This window comes from Talpa occidentalis, unplaced genomic scaffold (genome assembly GCF_014898055.3).
Source record: "Talpa occidentalis isolate TD23 unplaced genomic scaffold, MPIMG_talOcc4v2.1 talOcc4.6, whole genome shotgun sequence".
In the NCBI taxonomy this organism is placed as follows: Eukaryota; Metazoa; Chordata; class Mammalia; order Eulipotyphla; family Talpidae; genus Talpa; species Talpa occidentalis.
The window spans coordinates 106084960-106106329 of NW_023604972.1; the positions used below are offsets into that span (position 1 = coordinate 106084960).

Consider the following 21370-nt stretch of genomic DNA (forward strand, 5'->3'; position numbering starts at 1 on the left):
GCATGTGAATGGCCTTAGTTGAGATGAGCATCTGTTGACAAAAAGCCACATCTCTTTCTGAAGGTCAGCTTCAGAATTTTGCTGGAATTAACTGCTACAGTTGCCCATGAAATGGTTATTAACAATCCCATGGTAGTGCTGCTTGACTTTCTTGATTATTCAAGAGAATAAACAGTTTCTTCTTGAAGGGTTAGTTTATTTATGTTTATTTGTGTTTGCACAAGGCACAATCTGTTTCATTTGATTTATTATTTTTAATTAAAAACTGTTTAAAAGTTTTTACAAATGCATACATGGTATTGGCATTAAAATATTTGGCAAATGTGATTTGGGGGTATAAGTAATCATGGCAGATACATAATTTTGTTAGAGCTTTAATTAAAAATTGATTCATGTTTTTTAGTTGGAGTATTTTATGATTCAAGCCTTAAATCAGAAAACAAGTGAAAAAATGAAGAAAAGGAAAATGAGCAGCTCGTTTCATGGAATTAGACCACCTCAACTTGAACAACCAGGTGCATTTACTCACCGATCTCTAGACATTCAGTTGATATTTGCTGTAGATCATTTCTCAAGTCTTAGAGCATTTGTTCTCAAATTTGAATATGTTCAGAGCTCACCTGCCATTCTGATTCAGTAAATCTGAGATGGTGTCCAGAATCTCTTTTCTAAATAAGCTTACCAAGTGATTCTGAAGCAGGTGGTACTTGTACCATATTTTGAGGAATACTGAGTTAATAATTTGTGCCTCATTGATTCTTCCAAAAGTGAAAGTGTTCAAGAGCTGTTACCGATTAAAGTCTAATGAGATGCACTGCATGAAGCTTGATTGACTTCTGGTTTAATAACAACACCTAAGAGATATTCTTAGGACAATTGGGTAAAATTTTACATGGGCTGGAAATTAGGTGATATTATGAAATTATTATTAGTTTCCTTATGTATGATAATGGTTTGTAGTTAGTATAAGAATGTCCTTATTAGGAGATGAATATGAAAGCTTTTAGAGCAAAAAAATTGTGATGATTGCAACTTACCTTTAAATGGATCAGGCGCAGGCAGGAGTGTGTGCATTTGTGTGTGGGGGGTGAGTAGAGAGCTAAGGCAAAAGATAATAAAATGTTAGTAATTTCAGAATCTTAAGAATATGCATATTGTATCATTCTTTCCATTTTTTAAATATTTGAAAATGTTCATAGTACAAGATTAAAGGCAAATTAAGTTTAAAAATAAATAATATTAATTGTTGTCAGAAATTTTTACATAATTTTGTGATTGAAATAGAATAGTACTCTATCCAGGGCCTCCCCTGGTGGCGCAGCGGTTGAGCGCTGGGCTGCAAAGCTGCCTGCAGCCTCTGCAGCACTGGTTCAATCCCTGGCTACCGGTAAGGGTCCCACATGGCACGCAGACCTCTCCTGCTGCCCACTGCTCCCCTCAGCAGTGTATTTCATCAGTCTGCCTGTTCTGTTACCCGCTCTGGCTCTGGTGAATTCTCTCACCTCCTGAGCTTCTGACTGTACCCAGTGTTTGTATAAATAAATAAATCTTTAAAAAAAAAAAGAATGGTACTCTATCCAGGTTCATTTGTTGTTGTAAAGTAGGTACTTGGTAAATATTTGTTAGTTGAAGGAATGTGAGTAAAAATGCAGGAAAATATAAGTTAATATTTAATTAATGTTTTAGAAACAATTTTTTAAGAATGTAAATATAAAGGCCATAAAAAATATGTACACTTGGCTTTGAACTTCCTAGTGTACAAAGTGAAAGGGGAGATGTAGTTTGTTACATAGCAAATCTTGAGGCTTAAATACTTCCTGGATGAGAAGATGGGTGGAGAATAGCCAAATTAGTACTATAAATAGGTAATTTTTTAGTCCTTATTACTCAAGAAGAGAAAACATACCTGTTTCAAAAAGAAAGCAAAGCATTTCTTCTCATTTAGTGCTAAAAGAAATTTTTTGTGTGCGTCTTCCTTGGGGCACTCTAGGTGTCTAAAGGAAAGGGCCTTCCAGAGTGTCCATCAGCATCAGCAGTCTCAATGATCACAGGGCTGCTTCTTGTACTCTTCTGTACAGAGCTGTGGGTATCATGTGAAATATAACCAGGAGCCCAGGTAGATACAAGTCTGGGTACACTTCGTTCTGGTGTTGACTTCTTTTTTTTTTCATTTTTTAATAGATTTATTTATTTATGCATACAAGAACTGGGGTACTTCTTTCAAGGCTAGATCTTGGGCTCTGGTGCACATGGCTTTCAGATTGTTCTCAGTCTTTAAGGTTTTGTGAAGGTGCCTCAGGCACTGGAGGGGCAGAAGGGGTTGGTGCAGCTCAGAAGGAGCCTAGTCCCTATAGTACCTTGTTATTCTCTGCTTTATAGACTCAAGTTTTGCTTTAAAATAAAGAATAAAAAATAAAATAAAATAAAGAATATTTGTTGCTAAAGAAATCTGTATTTCACTAAGTGAGATGATTGCATAACATCCCAGCAACCCTTTCCTTTACTGATAACACTTTCCTCTACTCAGCTTTGAATAAAAGTTAGCACACATTTTATTATATAATGAAGGGCTATGATGAAGGCCTAGGATGTGGTCCTCTGTGTGATTATTTTGAATTGATTGAGGATTAATCTACCTTTAGTGATCAAACATTACATTCTCTTTTTGGGAATTAAGAGTCTCACCAACACATTGAGGTGTGCTGAGGGGAATATGCTGGTTCTGGGAAAACACTATTTTAAGTGAAAGAAAGAAATACTAACTTCAGAATTACAATAAAGTGGTCAAGATACTTTCAAGCAATGCAGTCCAAAACCCTGAGCCCTGGCTTGGAGAGCCTGAGTTTTTACATTTGGTCCTCCACCCAACATCAGTCCTAGGAAGAAAAGACTTCGGATATAAGGCTGGGCTCTTCAGAACTTAAAATTTGTTGTTTTTTTAAATCATTTGAAATCAAAGAATGATGACACTGAAATTCAGTGATTAAAGGATTATTTTATTTTGGAACACACAAATAATGTTTGGGAGACACAAAATGTTAATTATTGGCCTTTATGGCATGAATGGGCTTTTCATTTGTACTATAAAAGTAAATAGCATTGCTATGTATCTGTGTTGTGAAACTCTACACTCTCCAGAATATTAGATTATATATGTTTATATATTAGATTATGTTCTACAAAATTGCTATTTTTGCACATCAAAAATGACCAAATATTGATAATTTCATGATTCAACTTAATAATATTAAAAAATAGTGTTTGCTGTGTTTAACATAAAGCTGAAATGATGAAGTCTGCAGACCTAAAGAATAGCTTGTTATTTTTATTTTCTTTTTTGAAACAGAAAAAATGCCTGTCTTAAAGGCAGAGGCCTCACATTATAACTCTGATTTAAACAACTTGCTGTTCTGCTGCCAATGTGTGGATGTGGTATTCTACAACCCAGATTTGAAGGATGTTGTGGAGGCCCACAAGATTGTTCTCTGTGCCGTTAGCCACGTTTTCATGCTGCTTTTCAATGTGAAGAGTCCTGCGGACATTCAGGATTCCAGCATCATCCGGACTACCCAGGATCTCTTTGCTATAAACAGAGATGCTGTCTTTCCAGGTGCTGGCCAGGAGTCTGCTGGAAACCCACCATTACGAGTCATTGTTAAAGACGCCATCTTCTGTTCTTGCTTATCAGACATTCTGCGCTTCATTTATTCAGGTATCTTGTCAAATGGCTCTGGTCCATGCTTTTAAGTTTTCAAAATTTGTTCAAGCTTCCATTTCCTTCCAAGTTTACTTGCCTTGATTTTTAATCTACTTGTAAAAAAAAATTGCTTTTCATGGGCTTCTCATTTGCATTATAAAAAGTAAATGTAGCATTTCCACGTGTCTATTATGAAATTCTTCAATTCTGAAAGTTTCACACCTGAGCAAGTATGTTAGTATATTACTTAAAAAAAAAATACCCAACATGTGAAAATACAAGAATCTACTTACCTAGTGAAAGAAATAAAATTTTCCATGTGTATGTGAAAATAAGTGTCTATAACTTAAAACCTAGCTATTCGCTCTTCTATTTGACTTTTAGATTTTGGAGGGAATTGAGGAGAGGAATTAGCAGGGTCTTTGCATTCTGTTTAGGAACTGGAAACCACATACAAAGGCTGAGATCCTACCAAGGTTAGCTATGACCGACTTCTTTTTTCTTACTATGTGTCCTTATGTTTTTGTTTTTTTTTCAAGATGTATTCTATTTATGCATACAAGAGCTGGGGTTTAGGCCAGAGGTGGTGGGGTAATGAGGCTTCACCAGAGACAGAGAGGGGAGCAGAACAGGCGAATCTACTGAAATACACTGCTGAGGGGAGTAGCAACGAGACAGAAGAGGTCTGCTGCATCATATGTAGGTTAGTTCCCTGGCAGGGGATTGAACTCAGTGCTGCAATGGCTGCCCATAGCTTGATGGTACTAAGACTTAACCCCTTGCTCCACCAGTGAGGGCCACTGTTTTTAAGATTATCAATCATTTTTCTTTTATCCTTTTAAACTTAGTAACAAATATATTCTATAGGGTCAAAGTTTTATCAGAGTCATTTAAGCAAATGAATTAAAGATGGGTATAGGCCAGAGGTGTGGGGGGTGAGAGGGTTCACCAGAGACAGAGTGGGGAACAGAACAGGAAAATTGACCGAAATGCACTGCGGAAGGGAGCAGCAGGCGAGTCAGGAGAGGTCTGCTGCGCCATTTGGGTAGCTCCCTGGCTGATGATCGAACTCATGCTGTAGTGGCTGCAGACAGCTTCATAGGTTGCATCTTAACCCCTTGCGCCACCAGGGAGGCCCTAGGAATTAAGTTTTCTTTTTCCACTTGAAATTGTGTGCTAATGGAATATTAGGTTAAGGTCATTCCTCTGGAATGTGTCTGGGGAAGTATTTAAAATCTGTTTTTATACTTTAGAATGAAGGATGGATAGAAAGTTAAAGGTTTACAAATAAAGAAAAAAGTATGTCATATATGTAAATTTTTGGTAGCCTTTAGTTGAAATGATTGATGAGAAAAATAAGATTTTAATTTTTCATTTGGTTGAGGATATTTAATTTTATAAATTAAAAATTGTTGGTTTTGACAAGTACCATTGCAGCAGGAAGAATTAAGTGGATTAACTATATATGTGTGAGTATATATATTAATTTATATACATTTGTGTGTGTGTAGAAAGAGAGAGGGGGTAGAATGTGGTGGTAGGTCTTAAACCCAGTGTTCAGTGGAACTGGCATGAAAAAAGCCAGTGTAACCTTTATGCAGAGTACTCCAGCACAGCGCCTTTAACTTGGCAGGTTTTCTGTGTCTGCTGAATTAATGAATAGATTCTGGTAGCTGCAAATCATCTTGTGAATAAGGCAGACTAGATACATCATTTGCAACTACAGATTTTTATCCTTAAATTTAGAATCTCACAGTTTAGAATTTAACACTAATTTTGAAAAATCAAAATGTTTACATGTTCAAAGAAAAAAGTGTCATTAATGATATATTTAGAGAACTCAGAAGAAAATGCTTGACTTTTCTTTTCAATGATTTTACTATTGGAATTATGACTTATTCAGCAAGTTTGCCACAGTACCCATTGAATACTTTCAAAGGCATATGAACACTTTGAGGTCAGTTATATCCTCTTCAGTATGGCAGTAGTGAAAATGGCTAGATGGATATCCAGTGACAAAACTTGTGTAACTTCTTCCTAGGCAGTGATTTTTTTTTATTGCAAAATTAATACATGCAGGTGGAACAAACTGGGAAGAAAAGAAAAAGAAAAATCCTGTTCTTCCCCTAGTGCCTCCCCCAGAGTCACTTACTAATAGGTGATTTTTGTGTGTTCACTTTAATGCTCTTTGAAAGAAATAAAATATAATGGGAAATTTGTATAAATGAAATCATAACCCTTGTAACTGCTGTTTTCTGGGAACCACAGGTGATTTCCCACGGCTGCATCATAGAGTGGGAGGTGATGGCTGGAAGGAAATGAGGCTAGCAAGGTTGGTGGGAACTGTTTCTGATGTTCTTGTAAATTGTTCCAGAATTTTAAGCATGATCAAACTGGATTTTAGAAAGGTTGTTTCTTGGTGATAGTGGGAGGATGGTTAGAGCAAGCAAGACACGTGGGAGGCCCCACCACTCAGGCCACCAGGCTCAGGAAGGCCAACATTCTGACAGTATGTGGTCAGTGTTGCAGCTTGTCCATCAACAGGACAAGGCTTTTTAAGCCTTAAACTGTGTACAGGTCACCTGGCATTTTGTTAATGTGCAGATCAGTAGGCCCAGGGTGAGACATGACATTCTGCAATTTGAGCAGTCTCCCAGGTGATGCTAATGCTCAGCCTCGAGGACTGCAGTGCCTGCTTTTGGAAGAACTGGGAACCAGCCACAGGCAGGGAATTAGGGCCTGGGATTCAGCCTAGAAATCATAGAGGACATGGTTATCAGCCTTAGTCAGCTGTAAGGCCGACTGATACAGAGCTCTGTGGGGCTGGGACTGTCAGTGCCCTGTTGTAGCCCCTGCCTGAAGTTGAGGAAAGAGTATGCATAGAGGCTGGGTGGAAACTATTGAATAAGTGAGCCTGGGAATAGTGATTTGAGGGGAATGATGGTGAGGAGAGCTTGCTGAGTTGTAAGTCCCTGACTAGTGCAGGGCAGGGAGTTCCTACTCTGGTTCTGAGCTGTTGCATTTTTGCTCTGATGGTTCCTTGTATGTCATGTCCCAGGCAAGAGGTGGCCTCAGGTAGGCCATTGCCTGGGGCTACAAAGAGATCTGCTGCTGGGTAAGGAGAAGGGAAAAGAAATGCTTCCTGGGATACTTATTAATTATCCTCTAGTTATTTATAGTGTATAACCTCACACTCCAGTAAAAGTTGTTATGTTTAAATTATGTTTTTAAAAAAATTATAGTTGTATTCACACTGTAAAAGCAATTTTGAAAATGTAGATAATTGGTTGAGGAAAAAAAATCAACTAGATTGCCACTCTTGAGAGTCTAAATATTTTTTGATGTTTCGTGACTAGGTTTTTGTTTTTTGGAAAACATTTTTTATCAACAGACAAAAAATTTCAGCCTGCATGTGTTTTCCTCAGAGATTTCAATAAAGACACCAAGTGTGGGGGTTTCTGTTTTATTTCTTGTCATGGAACATTTTAAAACTTTTGAACAGAGCACAAGATGGGTTAATACAGTCCTGGCCTCACAGAAGTCCTGGCCTACCCAGGGGCTACAGTAGGAAACCGCAGGAGACAGGGGCCATTTGTGCCGGTGCGTGACACAGAGGTGGACACCACGACGTGGCACCTTGGCCATATTTGCCCTGAGCAAACATGGACTGAAAAACCATAGTAAACCTGCCTCCTGCCTCAGTTTTTAATAAACCAAGTGACAAAGAATGCCTTAATTCTTTTTAAATAACATACTTTTGAAAAATCTCTTAAGCATTTGGTATTTTGTATATATTATGTCAACATGGACACTTCGTCCTCATTTGGGAAGGGCTTGTTTAATAGTGTGGTTAGCACTTCCCACCTATCTGTAAGGCGTCAGCTTGTTTTCCTATGCAAATTTCTGAGTAAATAGATACAGTAAAAGTTGGTCTGTTTTGCACATGCTAATTTTCTACTAGAGAATGAATAATGCTGAAGGGGAAGTAGTCTGAAAATAAGGCCAGTTTCCTGGTCTTTATAGAGTAATCCTTAAATGGATTTTACTTGTCACATTCTTATAATACTAGATACAGTCTTTATGCTTGCAGATTCTTGAGTCACACATCTCAGATGGTTAGGAATTGAAATATTTTTAAGAGCCTCAAGAATTTAGCTTCGAGCTCTTCCTGCCACAGATGGCTCTTAGAATTTCACATCACTTGTTGAAATGCTTCCAGAGTAAATGAGTATGTGGAAACAAGCTTTCATCTTCAGTTTGCACAGTATTCTCCAGCTTTTGGAATGATTTAGTGGCATGCTCTTTTCTGCACTGCATTTGAAAACACAACTTAGTACACATGAGTACATCATGCTCTCTAAGAGTCTAAGCAAATAAATCTTGAGAAGGTAGTAAAGAAAATCCTAGTCAGTTATGCAAGATGAGTAACTTCTAGAGATCTGCTGTATGACATTGTGCCTCCTATTAACAGTACTGCACTGTACACTTACAATTCTGTTAAGAGCGTGGCGCTCACATTAAATGTTCTCACCACCATATGAAAAAAAGAAAACCCCAGTCTGAGGATTACTGCTTTATTAGGAGTGTTAAAGATGATTTGATTAGCATTTCAAATTATGAAAACGTTCATTATATTGCCCTTATGAACTAATCTTACTTTTATCCTGTTACGGGGTTTTTTATGTCTGTTCTCAAACAGATCTGCAGCTTGTAGGTATTTACCTGCTACCAATCCCATAAATTTAGATTTGATGCTTGCTTGCTTTCCAATAATTTTATGAATGGAGTTATTGTGTAGGTGTTTTTTATAATTTTACTTTTTTAAAAAAGATTGATTTATTTATTTATACAAGCACTGGGTACAGTCTGAAGTGCAGGAGGGTGAGAGAATTCACCAGAGCCAGAGCGGGGAGCAGAACAGGCAGAGAGATGGAGGACACTGCTGAGGGGAGCAGTGGGCACGGCAGGAGAGGTCTGCACGCCATGTGGGACCCTCGCCGGTGGCCTGAGATCAAACCGGCACTGCAGAGGCTGCAGGCAGCTTCTCAGCCCAGCACTCAACCTCTGTGCCTCCGGGGAGGCCCTGATTTTACTTTTTAAGAATAATATCTGTCTGCTTTCCTGGTGGCATAAGGAGTTAAGATGCAACCTATGAAGCTATCCACAGCCACTGCAGCACAAGTTCAATCTCCAGCCAGGGAGCTACCCACATGGCGCAGCAGACCTCTCCTGACTCGCCCGCTGCTCCCCTCAGCAGTGTATTTCAGTCTTCCTGTTCTGTTCTCCACTCTGTCTCTGGTGAATCCTCTCACGCATACCCCCACACCTCTGGCCTGTACCCTGTTCTTGTATGCACAAATAAATAAAGCTTTAAAAAAAATAATATCTGTGATTTCCTTTAGCATATGAGAGTAAATAGTCAAAAATGCCTACACCTACTCTTTGCTTCCTACCAGGGTATTGACAATGCGTTATAGACCTAAGGGAAGAACAGAGGTCATTAGCACTTGGTAAACATTAGAATCACCTGGAAGTCTTTAAAATTTATGTCAGGACCCCAGCTCCAGAACTTCTAATTAACTTGAGGATGAGACCTTCTCTAGTAAAAGATCTCCCAGTAAATTTAAGGCACAGAGTAGATAATCTCTGGCCTAGAGTATATTTTCTTGATCTGAAGCTCTTTGACCTAAAAGATTTTTGCATTAACTCCTGACCTTTTTTTATACAAACTTTACTGTCTATGTGCACATGGAAATTTTTCTGGAGAGATGATCCAAAGAATTTATCAGATTGTGATAGTGTATGTGATCTCTAAATTAAAAATCATTCTTCCAGGAAGAGGAGAACCAAGTGATGTAGACCACACAACTTTGGGAATTTGAGGAGGAAGGGGAGCTGACAATGAAATCAGAGTAAGAGCTTTTAAAGATAGGCAAAGCAGTCGTGTATTAGAGCAGCTCATGAGAGCCGACTGTGTTTATTTCTCCTGATTCTGCAATGTCATGATGATGGCTTGTATTTGAGCAAGATGGGAGTATTTACAACACAGAAACAGCAAATCCTATAAATCAGGACATCTCTTCCCATCTCCCCAGGACACATTGCAGTAATCATGAAGGCCAGGTGAGAAGTTTCAAAGACCCACAAGAGTGCAGGTGCTGCAGGAATGTCTCCCTGAGGCCTGAAAATCACTGAATCACCCATCTGACTCTTCAGATTAGCTTTAACATTTTTGTGTCATTACAAGGATATGCACTTGGGAAAGAAAAATTGACAAACTGTGGAAGTGATTTCTGAAAGTGTCATCTTCGGTAAAGAAAAATTAAAAGAAAAGATGAAAAAAGAACAAACATTAATATCTGATTTAACAAAGAAATATAACATATATTCATTTGTTTGCAGGTGCTTTTCAGTGGGAAGAATTGGAAGAAGATATCAGGAAGAAATTGAAAGATTCTGGCGATGTTTCAGATGTAATTGAGAAAGTTAAATGCATTTTAAAAACACCAGGAAAGGTAAATTAGTTTATTGCAAGTTGGTTCACTCACAGTTTCTCTGAACTACATGTAACTGATAGATGTCTTATGATGAAAATAATGCTGAGTCATGAGAAGAATCACTAATATATAAATATTTTCTTTAAGCATATTTTTGACACTTAAATATCCTAAACATAAACACCATTTATTTCTCACTGCCTCAGATTTTAATTCACATAAGAATTCAACTGTGTGTGAGTCATGTCTTTAAAATGCTGATTTATGAATTCCATCCTTGGTAACATCCCCATAAACCTCTGGGAATATGCAATCTATGTCAAGAATGAAGAGCTGTTGAATTTGTCAAGTTACAGTTAAGCTTGTTTAAGTGGGTGCTTTCTCATTCATCAAAAATTAAGTCCAAATAGGATTCAGGAGCAAGTCTGTACCTTTTTCAAGCATTCTGAGAAATCTGTATGATCAGATGGACAGTTAAAGATCAGTTTCTCATCTAATATAGGTTCAGAATTATAGGTTTATTAGGTTTATTAGGTTTAAAGGCTATAAAAGTACAGACTTGGTACATGATCATAAACTTGGACGTGTTAAAATTCTAGTATCTTAGATTGTACAGTCTGTTATGAGAGCTTTAAAAAGAAATTTATTAAATTTTAGGATGCCCACATTGCAAAATTTAGCCAGTATATTCTTATTTCAGATTCTGTGATAAACAAATTGGCTACAATAGATAAAAAGGTAAGTTGTATGCAATGCCTAGCAGAATATAGATTTATACTAAATAGAAAAAAATATGATTATTCTCTTAATTTTTATACAGATGACTGTCTATTCTACAACCTAAATTACCAGCATTTTAAGTTAATGTTGTAAAACTACTGGCTTTTAATGAAAATTTCTGACTATTCTTTGAAAAATGGTCTTTTTTCTTTTTAACAAAGTAACATGGGATTAAGGAGCAAGACCTTTCTTCTGTTTTGATAGCGCATGAAGCAAGTATTCAGATGCTTTCCAGTCTTATAGGTGACAGGGCCGAATGGTAGCTCCTTTTCAATAGAATTCAGATAAATAATGCTTTCGTAGAAATGTGATAAACCTGCACTCTGTTTTTCAAATTTTCTTTAGAATAATTTAGTTATGAATCACTGAAAACACCTATCATTTGTGCATTTCTGTGCTCAATAAATTTTTGCCCTTCCATTTTTTTTCAAGTTTGTGGCATAGGTGACAAGAGAACCTTGCTTGTATAGATTCATGATCTTTATATTATACATATGTATTTAATACATAAGGAACATCTTCTTAGTATTCATGATATAGAACTTGTAACCCCTATATAAATGGTAAGAACAGAAGTATTACCATTTATTCTAAACCTGAGCCTTTCCTTGGTTCCTGATTCTGAACACAGTCATTCCGTGAGTATCGAAAATGAAATGAATTATTGTTGGGAGAGTCAAGGCTGGGAGGCTGCATGATTCCATAATATTGAGCTCAATTCTGCCCTTGGCACAGAGGAGGTGTGAAGAGTTCTAGTCACTCTTCCGGTGCTTTCCTAGGATAAGGGTCTCTTATTCATTGAGTACAATGCAGGCATGTAATACTGAATTGGGAATCAAGAAATGTATGTGTCAATTGTGAGTGTGTTCTCTGGTTTTGAGCAAGTCTTCTCAAGACTTTTATGAAATGAAGGATAATATGGATGATTTCTAAAACCCCTGCACACTCTAAAATTCTGTAATGTGTTTTGACTGTTGCTCTCCTTTCTGTGTGGCAGTCACCTGAATCTTCTCCACCGGTTTCTCTGATGTATATTAATATGTGTATACTGTGTATAGGATCCGAGAATGTACTTTATAGGATCAGGACTTGTATGATCACAGTTGTTTCTCTGTCTGCCTGTGGATATAATTTTTAGTGTGTATTTTCTTCTTCCTTGTGAGAAAGGATAGTATCTCCCCCTCTCATCAAATATTCTAACTTTCATCATAGTACATTAATCAAAAGCAGGGGGTAGGTTTCCTTTATTTTTACCAAGTCATGTGCTTGATTATTTCTTAGTGATAAAACTTTCTGAATTCCCTAACTAACCAGAAGGTCAGAGTTCTGACCTAGACTGTGGTTCTGAGATTCAGCATGGGAAATAGGTGAGGGGGAGAGGGGCGGGGCTTCTGTTCTTGGAAGAAATGAATGTCTAAAAGATCACAGAAAGAGTAAACAAAGAACCCCAACCCTAGTGGGGAGCAGGGGAGGGCTGGAGACCCTTAGGTCAGGCAGAAGCACTATTACTGGAGGCCACAAGCTCAAGCAGCAGTGTGATATCACAGGTAGGGTGGTGGCAGATGAGGGCCTTTAGAACTCAGATGGGAGATCCAGCCTTTTACAGACTACTGTAGTTCCAGCAGCTGTGGGTACAAAACATATTCAAGATAAGAAGATTGTAGATAAGGTGAAGATGAAACAACTTAACCCTCGGGTAGTTTAGTGTTGCTTTAGAAAGCAGTAGAGAATAAAGTGTGATGAGAATATATGTATTTTTTCTGAATTAAAAATTAAGTTTTTCTGCATGCGCTTTATTAATTAGTGAAGAAATAAGCAGGTTATTATGTGTAAATGTAGTTTACAAGGCATTTATGAGGTTGGACTGTTGTCCATTTCCTGTTAACAAAAACTCCTGGGAATTCAGGATCCCACAGCTTCTCAGCCATAGGGTGGAGTTTTTGCCTCTCCAGGTCACTGCACTCACGCTGCAGAGTGTAGGGCACTCACTGACAGGTAGCACATGTGGTAAGTTCCCATGAGAGCTGTGATCACAGGTGAGGTGCCATCGAGAAGATCGTCATTATTTCTTTAGTCATTTAGTCCAATTTTCCACTTTCCCTAACCAGCCCGTATATATTATCAAAACACACTCTACAACATTTTTCCTTGTACTTTTGTCTTTCCTTATAGATTAATTGCCTAAGGAATTGCAAGACATATCAAGCCAGAAAACCTCTGTGGTTTTATAACACTTCCCTCAAGTTTTTCCTTAATAAACCCATGCTTGCTGATGTTGTCTTCGAAATACAAGGTATGTTTCAATTGTCATAGGATTTTATGATCATTTTTATTTCCTGTTTTCTTACCTAAACTTTCTATTTCAAGATTGAGCATTTGAATGAAGAAGTGACTATTCTCTATTGCAGGACACAGACTACCACTATCTGAATTTCAACAGAATCTTTAAGGAGAGTTAAGCATTTTATTACAATAAGAAAAGTTTGTATTTTCCTTGGGTTTTTCCCCTTATCATATGCTTCATTAACTTTTAGGGGCTAGTAAGGGATGGGGTGATCTTTAATAGCTCCATTATGTATTTTTGTTTGTATTTCATTACGAGCCTATTTTTTTGAATCATCTAAAAGCAGCCTCTTTAATATACTACCTTTAGCTTATTTTATTCAACCCTCTTCCTTTCCATTGAGCAAAAGAAGGTATCCATAATTTGAGGGTCATGCCTGGCTTACATCAGGCATCCATAGAGATTGCTTCTTATTCCTCACAGGGAATTATCACCAAAGCAAACGAGAATTGCTTTATCTCCATAAAAAAAAGGAATGCTACCTAATTTTAATTAAGATGAACTGTATTAATGCCCATTATCGATTAATCGCTTGGATAATTTTGTCACTAATATATTAAAGGTGTAATCTTAAAATGAGTTGTCAGATTCCTTTCAATTATGTAAGAAGGCTAGCAGTTGTTTTCATCTCAATTAAGTAGAACTTAATTAGAACTTCACATGGGCTATTACTAAAAGGAAGCCATAATTTGAATAATATGGTAGAAATGTATGGCAGCTAGTAGCCATGTATTTTAAAAACTTTAAAGATTTAGAAACTGAAAGATTCATTTTTATCTTTATTTTTGGCCACTTGCCAAGACAGTGAATTGGAAACATTCCAAAGTGCTTTCTGATATTCTGTCTGTCTGCGTTGTGAGCTTGGGACACTGAGAATGGGACAATAAGAGTGACTTTGAAGCACCATTAAATAATTTGGAAAAAGGAAAATGAGACCAAATTTGCTTACAATTTGCATAGGAATAGGGGCCTCCCTGGTGGCGCAGCAGTTGAGCACTGGGTTGCGAAGCTGCCCGCAACCTCTGCAGCGCCAGTTCGATTCCCGGCCACCGGGCGAGGGTCCCACATGGCGCGCAGACCTCTCCTGCCGCCCGCTGCTCCCCTCAGCAGTGTACTTGGCCACTCTGCCTGTTCTACTCTCCACTCTGGCTCTGGTGAATTCTCTCACCCTCCCGCACCTCTGACTGTACCCAGTGCTTGTATAAACAAACAAACAAATAAATAAATCTTAAAAAAAAAAAAACAATTTGCATAGGAATAATTAACACCTGCTTATAATTTGCATAGGAGACATTGATGTCAAACATTTTGTTAGTGTAGCCAGCTGAAAAGTTCTCAAAAGCAATGCGATCATGAAAATATGTTACCTTAAGAGAAAAGAAATAGGGCCTCCCTGGTGGCGCAGCAGTTGAGCGCTGGGCTGCAAAGCTGCCCGCAGCCTCTGCAGCGCCAGTTTGATCCCCGACGCTGGGCAAGGGTCCCACATGGCGCGCGCAGACCTCTCCTGCCACCCGCTGCTCCCCTCAGCAGTGTATTGTCAGTCTGGTCAGTCTGCCTGTTCTGTTTCCCGCTCTGACTCTGGTGAATTCTCTCACCCTCCCGTGCTTCTGACTGTACCCAGTGCTTGTATAAATAAATAAATCCTTTTTAAAAAGAGAGAGAAAAGAAATTAAACAGTGATATTAATAGGAAAATCCTTTCTCTTCATAATCTCTTACTTTTCTTCCATAATTCTGCTAATGGACCCTTTTGTTCATGACCCCACCAATAGCTGAAATTAGTTATATGCTTTGTAGCTACTCTGGTCTCTGTAGCCTCCCCAGCTGAAAACCTGGGGCTGTTTAATTTTGATTGTCTTCAAACTCCTCTTTAAGAAAAGTTTCTTGAAAGTGTAGCAATTAAATACCACAGAGGAAAGATACTTTAGGCCTTGACATTTTCAAAGAGCATGTTTATCTTCTAGCTGGAAAATTGATGTCTTCCCCTCCCCTTTAATTAGAAAATTCCAACAAGTCCACCCTCCAATAATTCTTCAGCTCCACCCTATTGCTACTTAGTATATAAATGCTACATTTTGTTTTCTGCACATGTTATACATTGTTTATATATTCATACAGTTTATATACAATTTAAAAAATGTGACTTTACTGAGGTATTATATTGCAGTTTCACCATCAAACAATTTGTAACAACAGAGTAATCTCTTTTGAGCGTGACCCTTGCTCAAAAATGCAGTGAGATGGGGCCTCCCCTCCATTCTGCAGTCCGTTGAGTGCAGGGCTGTGAAGCTCTCCACTGCCTCTGCAGCATGAGTACAATCCTGGCTGGCCAGTGAGATACCCACATGGCGCGGCAGACCTCTCCTGTCTTGTCTGCTGCTCCCCTCAGCAGTGTATTTCGGTCAGTCTGCCTGTTCTGTTCCTCACTCTGTGTTGGTGACTACTCTCATCCTCCTGCACCTCTGGCCTGTACCCCATCTCCTGTTAAAAAAAAATGCAATGAGAACTGGAGACAAGTGGAGGCAAGAGCATCAGGGTTAGTTGTAAATGAGAGAGCACGAGAAAGAGCTCCAGGAATCCCCTTCCAAGAGGGGATCAAAGCCTTTGCTGGGTTTCAAGAGTTTAGGCCCTTTTGGTGAGAAGCAAAGAGAGGTTACTTCATAAGGGGGCAGTTTCCTTCTTGTATGTCCAGGGTGATTTCTCTGGTACCTGCACAGTTGCCGTCTACATGCCTCATCATGTAGCACATGTTTGGACAATGGAGCCAGATCCCACCCAAAGGTGGATATTGTAGCATTATAATGAATGCCCCTACTACTGCGTGTCACTTTTGGTCATTCTGTGCAGCCTTATTTTCTGGCTCTAACCAGTTTGGAGGCAGGGCCCTGCAGCTTCTTTAATTACAAGGGTCAGCTGTGAAAACAGCCCAAGAATGTTTGCCAAGAATATGTTGCAGAAAAGGTTGTTGATAAAAACAACGGGTTGGAGAAATTTATGGTGGGGGCTTTTCAGACACCTCACTACCTCGTCTGAATAGTAGTCTGAAAAGGTAAGAAGCAGAAGTTGATGTTTTCTTTACTTGGAGTTATAATGGTTTTCCGAATTAAATTCTGAGCTTGAAATGGACTCTGAATATGCTTTAAGATACTGATTGTTCTGTTGCTGGTTTGGTAACTCTTGTAGCCACATCATCAGTGGAAAAATTTTGGTTAAAATTCCAAGGCTACTTATCAAATTCCTTTTCCATCTACTGTCCATTTGGTATTTTTGGCCAGCCTTAACATCCCTCTGCTTAATTCAGATGATAAGTTATCCAGTTTGTGTAAACCGTACTTTTCATTTTCTTTGTCTGATTTTCAAAGTACTCCACTTAAGATTTCAGAACTTTAAAATTACAAGTCAAATTGTGTTACCTGTTTCAATTTGTTGTTAATGGCTGTAAACAAATATATATGGAACTATGTAAACTGGCTGTTCCCCATACACGGTCACTGTAACAGCATGAAGCCTAAAGCAAAGAGATGGGGAAGGGGAACAGTGGAGGTAGGAGGGTGTCTGTCAGCTGGTGTTGGCGCCACCCACCTGATCCAAATGCCAATGCGCAGCTTCTCCCTGCTCCTGCAGGAGGGATGTCTGTGTAATCACCGTGCCAGGCACTAAGCTCAGAACTGGCAGTGTAGGGTATTGCTTGTGGCTCCTGAGGGATTGTTGGTTTTTGAGAAAGCCACTGGGCATAGATGGAACTCTTAAAAGCCAGAGGTTTTGTTTGGGTTTAAAGAAGGCGAAGAATCCAACAATTATAAATATTTTACAGCAGAATATATGACCCAAAGAAATATGAGATTTTAGGGCTACTGATTGTCTAGCCAAGCAGAGAGAGTGGCTAATGGAATTTTCTGGAAGAGAGCAACTTTATCACTCACACTGACTGTGGTGTCTTACTAAACTAAAAGCTGACAGCTCTAAAGCAGAAGTCGCTTCATCTTTGTCATCTTTATATCTTCAATATCAAACACAGTAGAGCTCCATCATGGTCTGTTGAGTTGATTTAGACTGAGCTGCTGGCTCTCTGTGGATTCATAGTTCCCTGAAGAGGTGAGAACTGCTTCTGCACTCCTGATTCCAGGCCACATGTGTCCCATTTGGTGCTGCCTTGGTGTGATGAAGCAGTAGCTGGTTGTTTTATTAGCAAGCTCTCACTAAAGAGTCAGTTTAGCTTAATGAACTTTAAAATTTAAAGTAGTTCTGGCTTTCCCAGAACTAGGCATTGTTCACTAAATCAAGAGAGGTTCCAGGAGGAAGGTAGCATGCTGATGAGACAGCAGGAGACTAGGTCATCCCCTTCCAAATTTTCCATAAGATCTGAGACTCAACCCACAAGAAACACCCTCTCCCTTCCTGCTGTGATCTATGAACTGCCTCTCCATGATAGTTTACTTCTCGGTTTCCTGTTTCTGATAAGGAAGTCTGGCCAGGACTGTTTAGCCAAGAAAGGTAATGATGTTGCTTTCTGGGTAGCACATGGGTAGAAGTGGGTGGTGGCATTTAAAGGCAATTAGAAAGGATGTTTTGTTACAGAAACATGGAAATAAAATATTTAATTTAGTGTTTGTCTTCAGGAAAAATAAACTAAGTAACAAATAGTTGCCTAACTTGCAAATGGTTGGTTTCAAAGCCAAAGTTTGAACTCTTATTTCAATTAAAACTAAAAAGTCTCTGGATTATTGCCAGTTTTTATATATCAAGTTAGCATTGCCTATTGTAGTACCACTCTTGCTAGAAGGAATATTGCCAACATAACAATTCTGCAGATTTATCTTAGCTTTGTTTCCCCTTTGAACCTTGCAGGTACGACAGTGCCAGCCCACAGGGCCATCCTGGTGGCCCGTTGTGAAGTGATGGCAGCCATGTTTAATGGGAATTACATGGAAGCAAAGAGTGTTCTGATTCCAGTTTATGGTGTTTCCAAAGAGACTTTCTTGTCATTCTTAGAATACCTCTACACAGACTCCTGTTGCCCAGGTTAGCAATATAAATGTTAGATAATATCTTTCCATTCTTTCTTTCCTTGTTACCCATTTGATTTCTATGAAATCTTTTTTTTAAGGCTTATCAGGATGGACATCATGGAATGTACTAAGTAAGTGGAGGTGGTGTTGGTGCAGTAATGACTTTTCAGCCAGTTCAGGTGGATGAGCAGAGATTGGGTTCCTCTTTTGGGTTAGTTCACATGTCCCAGCCAGCATGGAACAGCTTGGTGATAATTGTAGGTACCCTGGAAAAAGAGGTGCTTGTGGTACTTGACAGCTGCTTTAATTCTGCAAGTTGGAGCAGAGACTCCATGGAAAAGAGGCTTGGGCGATAGGTTTTATGGCTCTAGCTTATGATTGAGGCACTTTCACTTATCTCTCTAGCCCAGGATATGTAGATCATTTTTAGGCTTTCTTCTAACTTCTTTTAAAGTTAGACTGCCCTAAAGCTGACTTCCCCAAACACTTTTCCTAAGATGTTTAGAATGCCCAGTGGAATGTAGGATTTATTTGTCTATTCACTGGTCTAGGACTATCTTTGATCTGGAACCAATCGTCTACAGCAGCTACAAATTGGAACAGATCTTGTGGGGTTCCTCTAAGTGGAGGCACTTTGGAGAAATTGCCAAATTCCTTCCAAGGTCCTGGAGCCTTGGGATGCAGGCATGGAAGCTCCCTTTGATTGGTCTTCACTCATTGGCCACCAGATGGCTCCCACCACAAATAGAACTAGAATAAACTCCTGGTGCCTTAGTCCAGGATCCTACGACCTGGACTATATAGAACCTGACCAGGCACCCCAGCAAATATAAAAGAAAACCCACTTTTCATACCATATCTCTTTTCAGATTTACTTTTTTAATTTTTAGACTATGAAGATTTCTTACATTTGTTAAGTTTTAAACAAGTCATGCACCCTCTAGTGAACGGTTTTAGAAATTCCAAAACCAAAATTCCTTGTTAAATTGAATTCAGTTCTGACAACCAGTTATAGAGTGTTTTGGAGTAAATTACAAAGACTGGCATACCTTTTTTGCTCAACAAAAATGAAAGCATTGTTTGCACTTCTAAGTTTGTACCTATAATAACTAAACGTAGGGACTCACATAGATATTTGTGTACCTATGTTCACAGCAACATTATGCACAGTAGCCAAAAATTATCCCTTGGTGGACTAATGGATAAACACATTATGACATATACATATCATAGATTGCTATTTAGCTTTGAAAAAGGGAGGAAATTCTGACATACACTATAACAGCAATGAATATTGAAGCCTTTTGCTGAGTGAAACAAGCCAGCCCCAAGAGGACAAACACTAATTCCACCTATTGGAGGGACCAGGAGCAACTCGAATTCACAGAGACAGAACGTAGAATGGAGGTTGCCAGATGCTGGGATAGTGGGAAAGTAGAGTTACTCTTTAATGGGTATAGAGTTTCAGTTAGGGGTTTTAAGGTTCTGGAAATGGATAGTAGTGATGGTTGCACAATAATGTGAAATACTTAATGCCACTGAACTGTAGACTGAAAATAATTATGATTAATTTTAATTCATATAAGTTACACCCCAGTAAAAAATTATAAGTGAAAACATTGATTCTTATCAGAGAAATTATTGTTTACTTTATTATTTCAATAATAACAAATTTGTATATTAAAGAAAATGGACCATATTTGGAATGGCAGTCTGATTTCTCAATCATCTTCCTGTTAGAATAACTGAAGCTTCTGATTTTATGTTTTATCTTGCTAATTTGAAAAAATGCTTGAAAAGTAATAGTAATTATATGACAGAACACCTTAAAAATTGGTAAAAGAAATGGGGGAAATGAGTCAAAAATAGTAGTCAAAAAACTATGCTAGATACCGGAATATTTGCATTGGGAAAACCACAGAATGGTAATCTCTTCATTATGTGAAATATAGATCATTCACAGTGTTTTGGTTTCTAACTTAGTCTAAAGGAATGTAAGGAATTTAAGGAGGGATAAAAAAGAATTGCACGAAAAATCAAAATTATAGGAGAAAAATTTTTTAAACGCACCTTGAATGTTAGCCAGTGGTTGGAGGAGGGAAAAATTTGGAGTTATTGTATTTCATACCACTAAACTGCACACTTAAAAATGGTTAGTGGTAAACTTTATTATGTTTATTTTACCACAATAAAAACAAAAAGACCCTGAAGACTAAAGCCAGCAAAAGAAAACTTGCCAGGATTTAGTTTAGGTAGCATAAAGAATTACCCCCTAGTCCTGAAATTACTAAGGGCAACTGTAGAATCTCCTCTGGAGAATTTTAAAATGTCAGACTATGAAACTCCCAAAACAATGAACAGATGCACTTCTAATTATGATGGTTAAAATGAATTCTTTCAGAATGGAGTAATGGCTAAGAATGCTGACTCACCCTTAAAATTTGTTTTCTAGGAATTCTACAGTGGATGACATAATTAGCAATTTGTTGTTTTGGGTCATAATAGAAATGGTTTTACTGTTCATTTTCTCTTATTTCCCTTCTTGCATCAGCTGGCATTTTCCAGGCCATGTGTCTCCTGATCTGTGCGGAAATGTACCAGGTATCCAGACTGCAGCACATCTGTGAGCTATTCATCATCACTCAGCTGCAGAGCATGCCCAGCAGGGAGCTGGCAGCCATGAATCTTGATATTGTGGACCTGCTCAAAAAAGCCAAGGTAACTGACCTTGTGAATCTAGTTCTATGATTTTTTTAAAAATCTTATAAAATTTTGAAATACTCTTAAAATTTCTGTTTCTTAAGAGATATATTAGCATGTGTCTTAGTTTGGCAGTTTGGCTAAAGGAGATAATAGTGGCCTGACAACATTTCTGTGGCTAGGTGATTTGCAAACCTAGAGTTTCTGAGCAGTGCTTTTCTAAGGACGCAAAGTTTGCCAATATGGAATTTTAAAGCTGAATGGCAGCTCTTATTGGAGTCCCATGAGTGTGGTGCTGCATTTTGTCATATCAGCATTATAGGAAATCAAGTTTACATTGAATT

General features: G+C 38.4%; 1 protein-coding gene across 1 annotated transcript in view; it reads left to right on the forward strand.

The window, feature by feature from the left end:
- RHOBTB3 (Rho related BTB domain containing 3) overlaps positions 1–21370 on the forward strand; it is a 56163-nt gene that overhangs the window by 15786 nt on the left and 19007 nt on the right. The window contains exons 5-10 of the mRNA XM_037530700.2: positions 404–515; positions 3347–3712; positions 10100–10212; positions 13147–13267; positions 18166–18339; positions 20878–21044. Of these exons, the coding sequence (XP_037386597.1) occupies positions 404–515; positions 3347–3712; positions 10100–10212; positions 13147–13267; positions 18166–18339; positions 20878–21044 (1053 nt within the window). The remainder of the gene's footprint in view (positions 1–403; positions 516–3346; positions 3713–10099; positions 10213–13146; positions 13268–18165; positions 18340–20877; positions 21045–21370) is intronic.